The sequence below is a fragment of the Jaculus jaculus genome, chromosome 4 (assembly GCF_020740685.1).
Source record: "Jaculus jaculus isolate mJacJac1 chromosome 4, mJacJac1.mat.Y.cur, whole genome shotgun sequence".
In the NCBI taxonomy this organism is placed as follows: Eukaryota; Metazoa; Chordata; class Mammalia; order Rodentia; family Dipodidae; genus Jaculus; species Jaculus jaculus.
Window position 1 is genome coordinate 37,531,091 of NC_059105.1, and position 17,836 is coordinate 37,548,926.

General features: G+C 39.7%; 1 protein-coding gene across 1 annotated transcript in view; it reads right to left on the reverse strand.

Annotated features, from left to right (window-relative positions):
* Positions 1–17,836, reverse strand: part of Bmpr2 (bone morphogenetic protein receptor type 2) — a 184,628-nt gene that overhangs the window by 11,480 nt on the left and 155,312 nt on the right. The window contains exons 10-11 of the mRNA XM_004653578.3: positions 14,592–14,728; positions 4,517–4,689 (exon numbers count right to left, since the gene is read on the reverse strand). Of these exons, the coding sequence (XP_004653635.2) occupies positions 4,517–4,689; positions 14,592–14,728 (310 nt within the window). The remainder of the gene's footprint in view (positions 1–4,516; positions 4,690–14,591; positions 14,729–17,836) is intronic.

Below are 17,836 nucleotides of genomic sequence, written 5' to 3' on the forward strand. Positions count from 1 at the left end.
CATTAAAACAGAAGGGAGTGCTAAGTGAGGTGGCCCAGAAAGTCAAATATCCCTAATATGTGGATCCTGGCTACAAATGTGTAGAATAGTATGTGAGTTGGAGTAAAGGTCCCTAGCCGAGGCCAGGAAGCTAGAAAGGTGCTATGAGGGAGGAAGGAGAGGGGAGGGCTTAAGGGAAGAGTATTACAGATATATAAGGGAGAATATTAGATATATAAGTAGAGGGACAGATTAGTAGGGGTAGAATGGTCTAAGTGGGATCAGGGGAAGAAATGGAGGAAAGAAAGGGTGGGAGGAGGGTTAATCAAAATGTAAGATACAGGGCTTGAGAGATGGCTCAGCGGTTAAGGACACTTGTATGCAAAGCCTGATGGCCTAGTTCAATACCCTGGTGCCCATGTAAAACCAGATGCACAAAGTGACACATGCTTCTGGAGTTCATTTCAGTAGCAGGAGGCTCTGGTATGCCCATTCTCACTCACTCTCTGTATCTGCTCCTTTTTCTCTGTCTTAAATAAACATTTAAAAATGTAAGGTGTTATGAATAAGCCATATGGCAACCTACTTCTTTGCTAGCCAATAATATGTTAAAAAGAGAGAGAATTTGGGCAGAAGTATTCTTTGGGCATGGATAATGGTGCACCTAGAAGCCAGAGATTGTTATTAGAAAAATTTCAGTGACAGGGTGAGATACCTTTCTTTGAGTTGTTGACCAGTGAAGCTCCTAATGCCCTAAAACCTTATAGGCCATTGCCAAGGCTTTTGGTTGTCACCAGAACTAGACAGTGAGACACACTGCTGAAGACGCCACATGCTTCAGCTGCTAGTCACTGAGAAATCTCCTCTCTGTTGACTAGCTGTCAGAATGTTAGAAAGAGCTATGCTGCATGGCAGCCTTTTGAGAAAGAGAAGTCACCAACAGTGCTAAACAGCTGTGGACCCTACAAGCCTTATGGCTGACCAGCCAGGCCACATGTGCCAACTGGGCAATAGTGACGTAACTGTTATGGGGGATACTAACTGCTCTCTGATTGGACTGGAGGCCCACTCCATGGAGGAAATACGTGCCTGGTACTGAAAACCTAGTCAAAAGCCTATGGCAGGGGAGGTCAAAGTCCTAGGGGAGTAACGACTACTACTGTCTGGCTAAATACATACATTATGCCCACCAAACTGCCCTCTGAACATTTGTGTTTATTTCCATATGTTAATGCTACTCTTACTTTTGGTTAGAGAAGCTTCTGTTCTCAGATGGCAGTGACCACTGGGTCACCATACTGATGAAAAGAAGTGACAGTGGAGTGTTCAGCACTGAGACATATATATCACACCCTTAAAGGCTCAGGGTCCATTACAGAAGAGGTGGCAGAAAGAATGTAAGAACCAAAGGAATGGGGGGGGGGGGTTACTGCTTACAATACTGTCATCCAGACACAAAGTAGCCTTGATGTTCATGACCTCACAGTACCTGATGATACCTACACAAGGTCTTTAATAATAGGAGGGGGAAAATGATGGCATCAAAATAGAAGAGAGACTAGTTGGAATAAAGAAGGGATTCAGTAGAGAGGATTGGAAGGGCGGTAAAATGGGATTATGATCATGGTCTATATTTATGGAAGTTGTCAATAAACAGTTAAAAAAATAGAAGAGTAGCTAATTGCAAAGAAGGTACTTAGTGGAGTGTGTACAGGGAAGGGGAAACAGTGATGGAAAGGATTATGAATAATTATAAAGTGAGGGAGAACAATAGTAAGACTTTCTTTGGCAAGACATGGTAGCACAAGCCTTTAATTACAGCTCTCGGGAGGCAGAAGTAGGAGGATCACTGTGAGTTCAAGGCCACCCTGAGACTACACAGTGAATTCCAGGTCAGTCTGAGCTAGAGTGAAACCCTACCTCGGAAAACAAAAATTAAAAAAAAAAGACTTTCTTCTTCTTACTACTCAGAAAAAAAATCAAAATCATTCAAAGTAAAAAAGCTTCAGCTGACTATTTAAAGATATTATGAATTTCATATGTTTTACATATTACATGGCATTTAGCTGATTCTTTAAAGATACATGACTTTTAAAATGGCCTCGATATCCATGACCTCACAGTGCCTGACACTACCTAAAGACAGTCATAAGAGGAGGGAAAGATCATGACATCAAAATAAAAGAGAGACTTACTGAAATGGGGAAGAGATATGATGGAGAATGGAATTTCAAAGGGGAAAAGGGGGGAGGTATGGTATTACCATGGGATATTTTTTATAATCATGGAAAATGTTTAAAAATTGAGAAAAAATAAAATAAGATTTAAAAAGATACATGAATTTCATATATTTTACATACTATATGGCATATAATATAGAATGAAGAGAGACAAAAGCAAGATTATCCTCCTGTACTTGTAAAGTGAAAATTTTATGTTTAGAATAGCTAGTCCGCACCTTGCTGTACTTTTTCTTTTTTCTTTTTGTAGGGTCTCTCTCTAGTTCATGCTGACCTGGAATTCACTATGTAGTCTCAGGGTGGCCTTGAACTCATGGCGATCCTCCTGCCTCTGCCTACTGAGTACTGGGATTAAAGGCCTGCGCCACCATGCCTGGCCTTTTGCTGGACTTTTTGAGGTATAAAGGATATATGTTGAAGCTCATGCAATGTGTGTGTGTGTGTGTGTGTGTGTGTGTGTGTGTGTGTGTAGTAGTAGTAGTAGTAGTAGTAGTAGTAGTTCATAATGCAAACTATTCTTAGAAAGGAGAACAGTAAAAACTAGTGAAGAGGGTTGGAGAGATGGCTCAGCAGTAAAGATGCTTGCCTGTAGAGCCTAGACCAAGTTTGATTCCCCAGTACCCACATACTGCCAAATGCACAAAGTGACATGCATCTGGAGTCTATTTGCAGCAGCCAGAGGCCCTGATGCACCCGTATTCTCTCTCTGCTTGAAAATAATAAATATTTTTTAATTAAAAAAAGCTAGTGAAGAGAACAATTCAAGATTGAAGTTTATTTTTAATTTTCATATCCCCGGTAACATTTTTCTCAACATCTTTCTGAAAATTTAAAAATATATATTAGATAAAAGGACATGTTTGGGCTGGAGAGATGGCTTTGTGGTTAAGCGCTTGCCTGTGAAGTCTAAGGACTCCGGTTTGAGGCTCGATTCCCCAGGATCCACATAAACCAGATGCACAAGGTGGTGCATGCATTTGGAGTTCGTTTGCAGTGGCTGAAGGCCCTGGTGCACCCATTCTCTCTCTCTTTCTCTGCCTCTTTCTCTCTCTGCCCATCACTCTCAGATAAATAAAAATAGACATGTTTGTTGTATTTTACCACAAAACATAGAATTACATGATTGATACTCATCATTCTGGAAGTGTCAAGTTGTATGTGTATGTAATTTATTATTATTTTTGTTTGTTTGTTTGTTTTTTATTTTCTGTTTTTTCAAGGTAAGGTCTCACTCTAGCTCAGGCTGACCTGGAATTCACTATGTAGTCTCAGAGTGGCCTTGAACTCATAGCGATCCTCCTACCTGTCTCCTAAAGGCTGGGATTAAAGGCATGTGCCACCATGCCTGGCTTATTATTATTATTATTGCTTTGTCTTGTTTTGTTATTTTGAAACAGAGTCTTACTCTGTAGCCCAGACTGGTCAGAAACTTACTATGTAGTCCAGGCTGACCTTAAACACATGGCAATCTTCCTGCTTCAGACTCCCAAATAAAAATATTTTTATTTATCTATTTGACAGTAAGAGAGACTGGGAGAGAGAGAGTTACTCCAGGTGCATGAGTCACTTTGTGCATATGGTTTTATGTGGGTGCTGGGGAATTGAACCCAGGCCTTGAGGCTCTGAAACAAGCACCTTTAACGCTGAGTCATCTCCTTTTAACATTGTTAAAAAAGCCTTTTCAGCTGGGTGTGGTGGCGCATGAGTTAATCTCAGCTCTTGGGAGGCAGAGGTAGAAGGATCGCTGTGAGGTCGAGGCCAGCCTGTAACTACAGTGTGAGGCAAAACCTTGAAAATACAAATAAATAAATAGTCCTACCAAAGGAAACGAAATGTATCATAAAACAATATTCCTTGTGGAACAGAAAGACTTGTGGGTTGCATTAGTGTAAAAGTATCAGTATATTCTAACAGAAAGAGCACTGAACAGGAGTCTGTAAGATTTAGCGTTCAGTTAAGTAGCAGTTAGATACTGAGGAAAATTCAGAGTTCCATTTATTTAAATAAAAAAGAAAGAGGGGAAGGAAGAACAACAAAGGATAAACTAGACAATATAATAGAAGGAATTATAAATTTTTTACAGCTATGAAAACACAATACTGTCACCACAGTAAGAAAGCTGAAGCACTGATAAAGGCTAATTTCCTTTACTCTATCTTTAGATACAAAAAATCTAGATTTCACCTTGAAGGGGACTCTCGTAAGAAAAAAAATATAACTTTACATGATATGAGTTACCCCATTATAGGCTGTTTCTTCTCAGCTTCCAAACTGACGCCAAACCCCTGGGATCTTACCGCTCATTCTGCATAGCAGTAGACATTGGATTGACGGTTGGGCTCACAGATTTGTTTCTTTCCCATATCATCATAAGCTCAGCCATCCTCTCCTCAGCACACTGGGCAGTAAGCCGGGCCTCTGCATCCTGATCCCAACAATCTTCGATTGTCTCCTTGAGTGACCTCACTGCCTATAACACAAAGTACACGTCAAAAAGTGTGACTTTTAAGAAAATGTACTGAGCCTTTTATCTTAAAACATTCAGTTAAGAGATGGATGTGGTGGCACACACCTTTAATCCCAGAACTCGGGAGGCAGAGGTAGGAGGATTGCTTTGAGTTCGAGGCCACTCTGAGACTACATAGTGAATTCCAGGTCAGCCTGGGCCAGACTGAGACCTTACCTTGAAAAACCAAAACAAACAAACAAAAAAAAAACAATTCAGTTAAAAAAAAAAAATCAGGTTTGGGGCTGCAGAGATGGCTTAGTGGTTAAGGCACTTGTCTAAAAAGCCCATAAGGAGACAAGTTCGATTCCCCAATACCCATGTAAGCCAGATGCACAAGGGGGTGCGTGTCAGGGGTTCATTTGCAGTGGCTGCATAACATGGTGTACCCATTCTCTCTATCTGCTTCTCTCTGTCTGTCTGTCCCAGGTTTTCTAAACCAAGATTTTACAAAGCTATAATTAAATATTTTAGACTTCAGAGATTTATAGAAATGTTTCTCAAAATGTGAAAACATGAGGAATTCTCAAAAGGTGAGAAGCAAGTAAGCAAGCTTTAATTTAACTCCTTGAAGAATTCTCCCCATTAGTTACAGGTATTTTTTTAAGCCATGGGTTTATGCCACAGTTGTTGATTTGCAGCCCTGCTGTTTCTAAAAGAAGCTTTGGAATTTTGCCATTTGGCTATCTTCTGTCTCCAGGTGAGCTTTTTTTCCTTTACATCTAACCAGGTGTACTTCTTACCTTAAACTTAAAATAGTCTCCTTCTATAGTACCAACAACAAACAGCAACAGTCTTCCTTTGGGGAAAACTTAACTTTAACTCATTTTATAAAATAAACATTGGAGCTCAGTATGGTGGTTAACACAGATTTAATTCTAACACTGGTCAGGCAGAGGCAGGGAGATCACAAGTTGGGTAGTTTGGTAAAACATAATTAAGAATCCTCTAGACTTATTTTTGAATTATTTTATTTTATTTATGTATTATTTTTTTTACTGAGGTAGGGTCTCACTCTAGCCTAGGCTCACCTGGAATTCACTATGTAGTCTCAGGCTGATCTCGAACTCACAGTGATCCTACCTCTGCATCCCAAGTGCTGGGATTAAAGGTGTCTTCCACCATGACCAGCCTGAAATTTTTTATTAGGCTTCAAGTTTTATTTATTTATTTGAGAGAGACAGACAGCAGTGAAAGTGGGATGGGGGGGGGAAGAATGGGCATGCCAGGGCCTTTAGCTATTGCAACTGAACTCCAGATGCATGCATTACTTTGTGCATCTGGCTTTACGTGGGTACTGGGAAAATCAAACCTGAATCCTTAGGTTTTGTAGGCAAGTGCCTTAACTGCTGAGCCATCTCTCCAGGACCCTACTTTTTAAAATCTGTTTTGATATTTACACTTCCTTTATCAGTTTCTAAAAGATGTTACAGACTATGGCTAACAGATTTAGCAATGAAAATACAGGATACCAATTTAAACTTGATTCCAAATGAGTAAGAAATGTTTAGTACATGTATGTACATGTATACATGAATGTATATACACACACATATTTACCATGCAATATTTAACTGGATATTTTACCTAAGAGCTTATTTTAGGATAATTTTTGCTGTTGTTGTTATTGTTTTGAGGTAGGGTTTCACTCTGGTCCAAGTTGACATGGAATTGACTACATAGTCTCAGGGTGACCTCAAATTCACAGCAATCCTCCTACCTCTGCCTATTGAGTGCTGGGATTAAAGACATGCACCACCATGCCTGGGTAGGATAAATTTTTAAAAAATATTTTATTTTATTATCTGAGGGAGAAAGAGAGACAGAGAGAGAGAAAGAGAGAGAGAGTGCAAACATGCCAGGGCCTCCTGCACATGAACTTCAGACATATGAGCCACTTTGTGTGTCTAGCTTTTATGTGGTGAATCAAACCTAGGCTGTCAGGCTTTGCAAGCAAGCACCTTTAACCATTCACCTCTCCAGCACTGGGATAATCTTTCTGAAATCTTAAATGTTTACTAATAATTTGCATTGTATAACAGACTAATCCAAACCTTGAATTTGCTACATATGATCACTGCATAATGGACAAGAAAGGTTTTGAAAACCCTCATATGCTGGGAAACCTAGAAATCTATGTATCTATGTGGCAGGAAAGATGTGAGAAGACTAGAAACTTCCACAGACAGGTGATCATTTAGGCTCAGTGAGAGTAGGAAGTGAAGCCAGCAGCAGAACAGAAACAGTCTTGGGTAATCATTAAAGGAAGGCCCAACATAGAGCCAACCTACAAAGATTTGGAGATTATTGTTTTGTTTTTTTTTGCTATCTATGGTGGTTTGATTCAGGTGACCCCATAAACTTAGGTGTTCTGAATGCTAAGTTCCCAGCTGATGGTGATTTGGGAATTAGTTGGGGGCGGGCTTATGGGTATTATAGGCAGTTTCCCCATATCAGTGTTTGGCACACTCTCCTGTTACCTGATGGCCCATCTGATGTTGGCCAGGGGGTGATGTCCACTCTCTGCTCATGCCATTGTTTTCCCCTACCATCCTGAAGGTTCCTTTTGAGTCTGTAAGCCAAAATAAACCCCCTTTTCCTAAAATCTGCTCTTTGTCAAGTGATTCCTGACAGTAACGCGAATCGGACTGCAACACTATCACAATATTCAAAATGTCTGACTGACTGCAATGCTGGAGACTGAAATGAGCTACATTTTCAGCCCAAAAGTTTAAAATTAAAAATCGCAAAGCTGGGAATGGTAACACATGATTTTAATCCCAGCACTCAGGAAGCAGAGGTGGGAGGATCGCTGTGAGTTTGAGGCCATCTTGAGACAACACAGTGGATTCCGGGTGAGCTTCGGCTAGACCAAGACCCTACCTTGAAAAACCAAATAATGCCCATAAACATAGAGATAAAATTTAACAAACTATCTGAGGAAGCATAGACTTTACATGAACCAACCATCTTAAATATGCACATAGTACTAAGGAAAGCATGGACAAAAAACTAAAAGATATAAAGAAAATGAGGTCTCAATGACAAGGGAATAGCAATAAAAAGAAAAAAAAAGTTATATAAAAAAGAATAAGCAAGATTCTTTAGAGCTGAACAATACAAACACAGATCACAACATTCATTGGAGTGGTTCAACAGCAGATATGAGCTGAAAGAATCTACAATTTGAAGATGAGGAAAATAAAACTGGTCAGCTGAGGAACAGAAACAAAAAGAATGAGAACAAAGGGTCAGAGGATTTGTGAGACACCATCAACTATTCAAAATGTGCGTAACAGGAACACCAGAAGGGGAGGACAAAAGGGCAGGAAGAACATTTGAAGATATGATTCAAAGCTCCTCAAATTTAATAAAAGTAATGAATCCACACACAGGAGACTTGATGAATTCTAAAATAGTTAAATAACCAAAGTGCCAAAAGCCAAAGATGAAGATAGAATCCTGACAATAAGCAACTACAAAAAACCAAAAACACTACATAGTGAATTCCAGGTCAGCCTGGGCTAGAGTGAGATCCTACCTAAAAACAAAACAAAACAAAACAAAACTTCAGTAAGATTAATAGGGCTGGAGAGATGGCTGAGTGGTTAAAGGCACATGACTACAAAGCCTGATGGTCTTGGTTTAATTCCTTAGTGTCCATGTGAGGCCAGACACACAAGGTGACGCATGTGTCAAGTCCATTTACAGTAGCAACAGGCTGTGGTATACCCATATTCATTCTTTCTTTCTTTATGCATATACATAGTAATAAATTAAAAAAAAATAAATTACCATGGAATCCAGAAGGCCTGAGTATATTTAAAATACTGAAAGGAAGCAAATGTTAAACAAACTGCATCAAGTAAAATTATCATTCAAGAATGAAGAAACTGAGGTGGGAGAGACTGCTTAGTGGTTAAGACTCCTGCCTGCAAAGCCAAAGGACCCTGGTTCAATTCCCCAGTACCCATGTAAAGCCAGATGGACAAGGTGGCACATGTATCTAGAATCTGTTTATAGTGGCTGGAGGCCCTGGTTACCCATTCTCTCTATCTGCCCGCCACCCCCCTCTCATTCTGTCACATAAATAAATTTTTTTAAAATTTTTATTAACATTTTCCATGATTATAAAATATATCCCATGGTAATTCCCTCTCTCCCCACCCCCACACTTTCCCATTTGAAAATATTTTTTTTAAAAAATGGAAAATTAGAGCTGGAATGAAAAGATAATAAACAATAGAGGTTAAAAGTAATTACACTAACTAGAAAATGTATTTTTTATTTACAGCTGTTTTTCTTATGTAAGAGATTACTGCATAAAGTAATAACAATATGTGTTAGTAGACTCAGTAATAAAATCTTAATTCTTAAGTTGATTTACAGATTGAATATAATTTCATTAAGAATCCAAGGAGGTTTTTCTATAGAAATTGATAGAGGTTTATAAAAATCATATGGAGGGCTACAGAGATGGCTCAGTGGTTAAGGCACTTACCTTTGAAGCCTAAGGACCCAGGTTTGATTCCTTAGGACCCATGTAAGCCAGATATACAAGGTGGCACATGCATCTGGAATTTGTTTGCAGTGGCTAGAGGCTCTGATACACCCATTCTCTCTCTCTCTCTCTCTCTCTCTGCCTTGTTCTCTGCTCTCTCAAATAAACAAATAAAATAAATAAATATGTTTGTTAAAAAATCTTATGGTAATACAACCAATCTAGAACAGCCAGATTCCTGTTCCTGATTCTGAAATTCATATGGAAATGAAAAGAGACTGGAATAGTAAAATGTCTATAAAAAGAAAACGGGGCTGTCTGGCTAAATGTATATACTATGCTTATCAAACTGCCCAATGAGCACTTCTCTTAATGTTCATACCCTTACATTAATGCTACTCTCACTTTTGGTTAGAGAATCTTCTCTTTTCAGATGACAGTGACCTTGGGATGACTCAGAAGGCATCATGGTGCTGGAAAGAAATGACAGGAGTGCTCAGGCTGAGAGTCCTGGCACACCCATTCTCTCTCTTTCCCACAGACACACAAAATAAAAATGATTTAAAACAAAACAGAAAAAAGGAAATAGATGACAAAAACATAAGACAGGTTCTGGGGCTGGAGAGATGGCTTAGCTGTTAAGGCATTTGCCTACAAAGCCAAAGGACCCAGGTTCAATTCCCTAGGACCCATGTTAGCCAGATGCATAAGGGGACAAACACATCTGGAGTTCATTTGCAGTGGCTGGAGGCCCTGGCACAACCATTCTCTCTCTCCCTCTTTCTCTGTCAAATAAATTAAAAAAAAAAAAAAAGGTTCTGGGGAGATGGCTCAGTGGTTAGATGTGCTTGATTGTAAAGTCTGCCAGCCTGTATTAATTCCACAGTTCCCACATAATGCCAGATGCATAAGGCACATATATCTGGAGTTTATTTGCAGTGGCAAGAGGCTCTGAAGCACCAATACACACACACACACACAATCTTTCTCAAGTAAATAAAAAATATTAAAAAAACAACGTAAGGGCTGGAGAGATGGCTTAGCAGTTAAGCTCTTGCCTGTGAAGCCAAAGGACCCCAGTTCGAGGCTTGATTCCCCAGGACCCACGTTAGCCAGATGCACAAGGGGTCGCACGTGTCTGGAGTTCATTTGCAGTGCAGTGGTTGGAGGCCCTGGTGCACCCATTCTTTCTCTCTCTCTCTGTCGTTCCCAAATAAATAAATAAAAATGAACAAAAATATTTTAAAAAATGTGAGTGAGAAATGGTGCACCAGGGTCTCTAGCTATTGCAAACGAACTCCAGACACATGTGCTATAATGTGTATCTGGCTTACATGGGACCTAGAGAATCAAACCTGAGTCCTTAGGCTTCGCAGGCAACCACCTTAACTGCTAAGCCATCTCTCCAGCCCCTCACTCTTTCTCTCTCCATCTCTCTCCCCCTCTCTCTAACAAATAAATAAAAAAAAATAAATCAGAAAAAAAAAGATAGACAGCAATAGAAAGACGGGTATGGTGGTGCATGCTTTTAATCCCAGTACTTGAGAGGCAGAGGTAGAAGGATCACTGTGAGTTCAAGGCTACCCTGGGCTCTAGTGAGACCCTACCTCACAAAACAAAAAAAAAGCAATGGAGGGGTGGAGGAAAAATAGCTCAATTGGTAAAGTGCTTGTCTTACAAGCATGAGAACCTGAGTTCAATCCCTAGGACCCAGGTAAAATGCTGGGTGCGGTGGTGCACTCCTGTAATCCCAGTGCTGGGTAGGCAGAGACAGGAGGCCTCCTGGGCTTGCTGGCCAGCTAGTCTAATTGGTGAGCTCTAGGCCAATGAAAGACACTGTCTCACAGAAGGTGAGTAACATTTTTGAAGATGACACATGCAGATGTCCTCTGGTCTCCACACAAATGAACGCATATGTGCTCTTGTATACATACACACACAATGGAATAAGACTGGTTCATATCAGAATTCTCTCATCAAGACTGGAGAGTGAAGGACAATAAATAATGGTTTCAACATTTGTGAAGATGATTTTTCATTTCTGAAACCATTACTCAGCCAATGTATTACTCATGTATAATGAAATAGAAACATTTGTTTTGGGGTGTGTCTGTGCAAAGCCACACTGCATGTGTGGAGGTCAGTGGACAAGTTCATGATGTCAGTCCAACATTGCTTAAAACAGGGTCTCTGTTTGTAGCTGTGTATGCTATACTAGCTAGTCCATGAGCTTTGAGATTCTGCCTCTCATTTCAGAAGGCACAACAGGATTACAGACATGTGTGTCACTGTGCCTGGTTTTATGCGGGTAGGTTCTGGGGACCTGAACTCTGGATTTTAAGTTTGTGTAATGTTTATTTATTTTACAGAGACAGCATGAGAAAGAGAGAGAGAGAACACAAGAATTGGCACGCCAGGGCCTCAGCCACTGCAATCTAATTCCAGATGCTTGCCTAATCTAGTGGGCATGTGTGACCTTTCACTTGCTTTACCTTTGTGCATGTGGCTTATGTGGGATCTGGAGAGTCAGGATCCTTACATTACCCAGGCAAGTGCCTTAACCACTGAGCCATCACCTCCAGCCCCACATAAAGTGTTTTTAACCAGTCATCTTCCAGGCCTCTAGAAATGTTTTTTTTTTTTTTTTAAGAAATGTTTTTTAAATATGCAATGAGTCATAATGTTAAACACTTAACACATAATAATATGTGTTACTTAAGAAAGAACATCAAAGAAAAAAATTATAAGAAAGTAATAAGAGTTCTAATACTGTTGTTTCTGTGTAAAACCTAGAAAGAAGAAATTAAAAGAAAGATGACAAGAAATCAGAGCATCTATTGGATAATAATTTTTTTTTTTTGAAGTAGAATCTCACTCTAGCCCAGGCTGTCCTAGAACTTTGTAGTCTTAGGCTAGCTTTGAACTCAGTGATCCTACCTCTTCCTCCCTAGTGTTGGGATTGAAGGTATGTGCTAGCATGCCCCCCCGGATAGTGATTTTTAAAAATATTATTTACTTATTTATGAGAGGAAGAGGCAGATAGAGAGAGAGAAGTTGGGTGTCATTGCACACACGTTTAATCCCAGCACTTGGGAGGCAGAGATAGAAGAACTGCTGTGAGTTTGAGGCCACCCTGAGACTACATAGTTAATTCCAGGTCAGCCTGGACCAGAATGAGACCCTACCTCAAAAAACAAAAATTAATAAATAAATAAAATAAGAGAGAATGATTGAGTATACCAGGGCCTCCAGCCACTGCAAACGAACTCTAGATGTATGCGCCACCTTGAGTATCTGGATTATGTAGTCACTGGGGAACTGAACCTGGGTTCTTAGGCTTCACAGTCAAGCACCTTAACCATTAAGCCATCTCTGGATAGTCTTTTTTTTGGAGGTAGGGTCTCGCTCTAGCCCACACTGACCTGGAATTCACTGTGTAGTCTCTGGGTAGCCTCAAATTCATGGTGATCCTCCTACCTCTGCCTCCCAAGTGCTGGGATTAAAGGCGTGGGCCACCACGCCTGGCTTCATTTTTTCTTTAAAGCAGTCTTTGCTAAATATCAGGAACTTAAAGCAACTAATTCAAATTTTTATTTTCTATGAGACCAAGCTCAGTTCTTTGTTATCCAGGGAATGCTTGTATAAACACACTTCTGGTGATTTTATTTAACTTTTTAGTTCAATATGGAGACAAAACCTATTTTATTTAATAGTAAATGGAATATTATAAAACTGAGAAAGGTTTCAAGAGAAATACCTTTTTTCTTAATTTTTAAATTTTTATTAACATTTTCCATGATTATAAAAAAATATCCCATGGTAACTCCTTCCCTCCCCGCCCCCGACAAAGAGAAATATCTTAAGAAAAAAGAGTAAAGTATTAAAATGGTAATCCCTGGAAGATGAAAAATTCCCATAAGATTGTTAAAGGAAGTGGTAAGATGAGAAAATATGCTTTTTTGTTTATTTGTTTGGTTGGTTTTATTCTTGTTCTACCTGAGGCTTACCTGGAATTCACTATGTAGTCTCAGGCTGGCCTTGAACTCCTACCTTTGCCTCCCAAGTGCTGGGATTAAAGACATATGCCACCATGCCCAGTGAACTATATTCACACACATATATATAATTTGTTTTTATTTTTTTTAAGGTATGGTCTCACTCTAGTCCAGGCTGAGGTAGAATTTACTGTGTAGGCGAAAGCTGGCCTTTAACTCACAGCAATTCTTCTACCTCTGCCCCCCCAAGTTCTGGGATTAAAGGCATGTTCCACAATACCAGGCCTATCTAAATTTTATTAGCCACCAGATACATAGGTCTGTAATACTTAACATTTTTGGTATTATTCTCAAGAAAGTTAGATGAAATTTCAAAAATGCTTAAAATATTAACATCTTAATATTCCAACTGTTACCCAATCTAGTGAATTGGATTTAAGTAGTGTATGTGTGTGTGATCCCCCCAGATGTAGGGTCTCACTCTAGCCCAGGAGGACATGGAATTCACTATGTAGTCTCAAGATGGCCTTGAAATTGTGATCCTCCTATATCTGCCTCCCAAGTACTAGTATTAAAGGTGTGTGGGCTGGAGAGATGGCTTAGTGGTTAAGTGCTTGCCTGTGAAGCCTAAGGACCCCGGTTCGAGGCTCGGTTCCCCAGGTCCCACGTTAGCCAGATGCACAAGGGGGCACACGCATCTGGAGTTCGTTTGCAGAGGCTGGAAGCCCTGGCGCGCCCATTCTCTCTCTCTCCCTTTATCTGTCTTTCTCTCTATGTCTGTCGCTCTCAAATAAATATATTTTAAAAAAAATTTTAAAAAAAAGGTGTGTGCCACCATGCCTGGCTAAGTATATATATTTGTAGAAAACGGAAACTGTACTGTGAGACTTTAAATATCAAAAGTGTATATATAAACCACACATGGTGGCTCACGCCTTTAATCCCAGCACTTGGTAGGCAGAGGTAGGAGGATGGCTGTTTGTTCAAGGCCACACTGAGACCACATATCCAGGTGAGTCTGAACTAGGGTGATACTCTACCTGAGGGAAAAAAAAAAAAGTGTATATATAACATTACAAATCTCATGTAAGTTAGGTTTTGGCAATAGATAACTCTAAAAACTATCTATCTATCTATCTATCTATCTATCTATCTATCTATCTATCTATCTACCTACCTACCTACCTACCTACCTACCTACCTACCTACCTGTCATCTATCTTTTTTGACACAAGATTTTAGAGTCCAAGCTGGCTTCAAACTTGTGATGACCCTCTTGCTTCAATCTCCAAATACTTGGAATTACACATGTGAACTACAGCTGGTTTCTATTTTTGCTTTAAGAACATGTGTATCCTCTTTTGTCTTACCAGGCTATTTTCTTTCCAGGCTTCTGGGAACTTGGGTCTCTGTTTTTCCCTAGACACAAGAACCTGCATATCCTCAAAAGTAGGATGATTTCCAACTTCTGTCTGAAAAGCCATCTGGTATTCTGGTACAGATTCACCTGTGTATTTATAGAAAAAAATGACAGTTATAAATTACAGAATATCAGAGATATTTCTGATATCAAATAAACATGGAAATTATACACATTAAATCCTTTCAGGCATATTTGAAAATGTCAAGCAGATTTTCTTGTTGTCTAAGTATATTAGTAGTAATACTTTACTCAGAATGGAATTAAATTTTATTGGTAAGTAAAACAGTGGTTTTCACATGCTTTGGCTGCAATGAGAAATCAAACTGGAGCTGAGCTGAAAGCTCCTCCCTCCCTGTTGTTTAGCTGTCATAGTACTGGAAGGTGCTATGCAGCCTGCTGGGGGAGAAAAGTCATGAATGGGTTTAACCACCACATACCCTGCACACTATATGGTTGACCAACCAAGCAAAAGGTGCCAATTGGTACAATGGTGGCATGTCTATTATGAGGGGAACAAATTGCTCTGAAATTGGATTTAAGACCCACTCCATGGGAGAAATTCACGTCTGGTATTAAAAACCTAATTAAAAGCTAATGACTTAGAATGTCATAAACCTGGAAAGGGGGCAAGCTACTACTACTGTTTGGCTAAATGGATATATTACACCTACCCAAATACCCTGTAAACTTATGTTTATACCCATATATTAATGCTGCTCTTACTTTTGGTTAGAGGAAGCTTCTCTTTTCAGATGGCAGTGACCACTGGGGAGGTCAAGTCTCATCCAAATGCTACAGTGGAGTGTTTAGCACTGAGAAACATCTCTATGACACCCTCCAAAGCTCAGGGACCATTGTGGGAAAGGTGGCAGAAAGAATGTAAGAGCCAAAGGATGGTGTGTGTGTGTGTGTTGGGCACAATGCTCTGAAATGTTGTCTTCCAGATACAAAATGGCCTTGATATTCATGATATTACAGTGGCTGACACTACCTACACAAAATCTGCACACTATAAGGGCAACATGAATGGAGGTTGTCAATAAAAAGTTTTAAAAACTGAGTGAAAGCTCAAAAAATGGTGCTTTCAATGACACACAGAAATTTATTTAACTTATTATTTAGTGCTGGGGATTGAACTGAGAACTGTATGCATGCTAAGCATGTACTTTGTAAGTTATAGTTAGCACTGGGCAATTATATGAGATATGTGCTTTACCATGAAGCTGTCTCCCAGACTGGACAGGTACTTTAAAATGATTTCTATTGCTACTAAATTTAAAAGGAAAAAGATTATAAAGTATACTTAACACTTAAAAAAGATGCTTGAGGGGCTGAAGGGATGGCTTAGCAGTTAATGCATTTGTTTGCACAGCCAAAGGATCCAGGTTCAATTCCCCAGGACCCATATTAGACAGATGCAGAAGGGAGCACACGTGTCTGGAGTCTGTTTGCAGTGGCTGGAAGCCCTGGCACGCCCATTCTCTCCCTCTCTCTCTTCCTCTTTCTTTGTCAAATAAATAAAAAAAATATTTAAAAAAGATGCTTGAATTCTGATCCCATAAGAAGATACAGAAAAATTTGCTCTAATCTAGTTCAAAGTACATTAAATATCACATTTCTGTGATATTTAATGTGTGTGTGCATACATGTTCTTATGTGCATATATACATATGTACATGTATGTGTATGCATGGAGGCTGGAAGTTGATATCAAATTGTCTTCTTTAATCACTCTCTTACTTTATTCTTTTGAGACAAGGTCTCTTGCTGATTTAGAGCTCACCAATTTGGCTCTCCTAGCTGACCAGTAAGCCCCAATGATCCCATTATTTCTGCCTCCTAGTGATGGGAGCAGAGGTGCACACTCAGGCATACGGCTTTTATGTGGCTGCTGGGGATCAGGCCTCAGGTCCTCATGCTTATACAGCACGCATTTAGTGACTACGCCATCTCTTCACCCTCACTGTGACTCCTCCTTTTCCTCCCAGGTATCCCAGGCTTGGCTCGTACTCATTACATAGCTGAGGATGGCCTTAAACATCGGATGCTCCTATTTCCACCTTCTCATGTGCTGGGATTACAGGCATGCCCCACCTTGGTTTGTGTGGTACTGAGGATGGAACTCAAGGATTCATGCATGAAAAGCAAGCACTCTACCAACTGTGCTAAAACCTCAGCCACCAAAATAATTGTATTAGTAAGTATATTGAGCCATGTAGTAGACCCCTGAGACCAATGCTTAGAAAACCAATGCTCTAGTACAAATTTGCAAAGAACACAGAAGAACTAGACTCTTCCTGGCTCCATAACCCTCCTCCACCCTATTAAAATGACAGGATCAATTAGAAGGAAGAACAGCAGGATAGACATTAGGACATTCAGGTTCTAATCTTGGCTTGATCTGTACTTGGGAAAAGTCATTTAACTCTTCTGTGCTTTACTCTTCCTGTCAGCAATTACTCTTCCTGTCAGCAAAATGACATCTGCCTTCCTTATCTCACTGGCATAGGAAGAATGGTTACAATTACTCAGATGAAAATATACTACAAAATGTGACATTTAAGCTTCATGTTTCTAGTTGAATATTCAAAATAATCCATATATTCTTGCCCTCCACTAATATTTTAAAGATTTACAAAAATTAGTTCTATATTTCATCATCTTTGCAGAAGAGCTCAAGTTATTAGACTACTGTCCTACCCCAAAACACAGGAAATATTTTCACACACTATAAACATGTAGAGAGACACTTGGTTTTGATCAGTAACCATCAACACTGAATGTGAGAAACAAAACTAAAGGATTTAAAGATGCTAGTTAGTGGGCTGGAGATACGGCTTAATGGTTAAGTGCAATTCCTGCACAAACATGAGAGCCTGGGGGGGACGACTGACACTGTCTAAGTTCAATTCTTCAGAATCCATATAAATAGCTGAGCATGGCCACACAGGGCTGTAACTCTAGTCCTGTCGGGTGTGGATCCTAGAGAATCACCAGGGCTTGTGAAGAGCAGCTCCAGAATCAGCAAGACTATCATCAAAAAAACAAAACAACAAAAAATAAAAATGGGAGATGGAGGGGGACACCCAATGTTCTTCTGCAATTGCACAGGGTACCACATCAGTTCATATATGTGCATACACCACACCATGCCACACATACTATGCACATGCAAAAACAATGATAAAATAT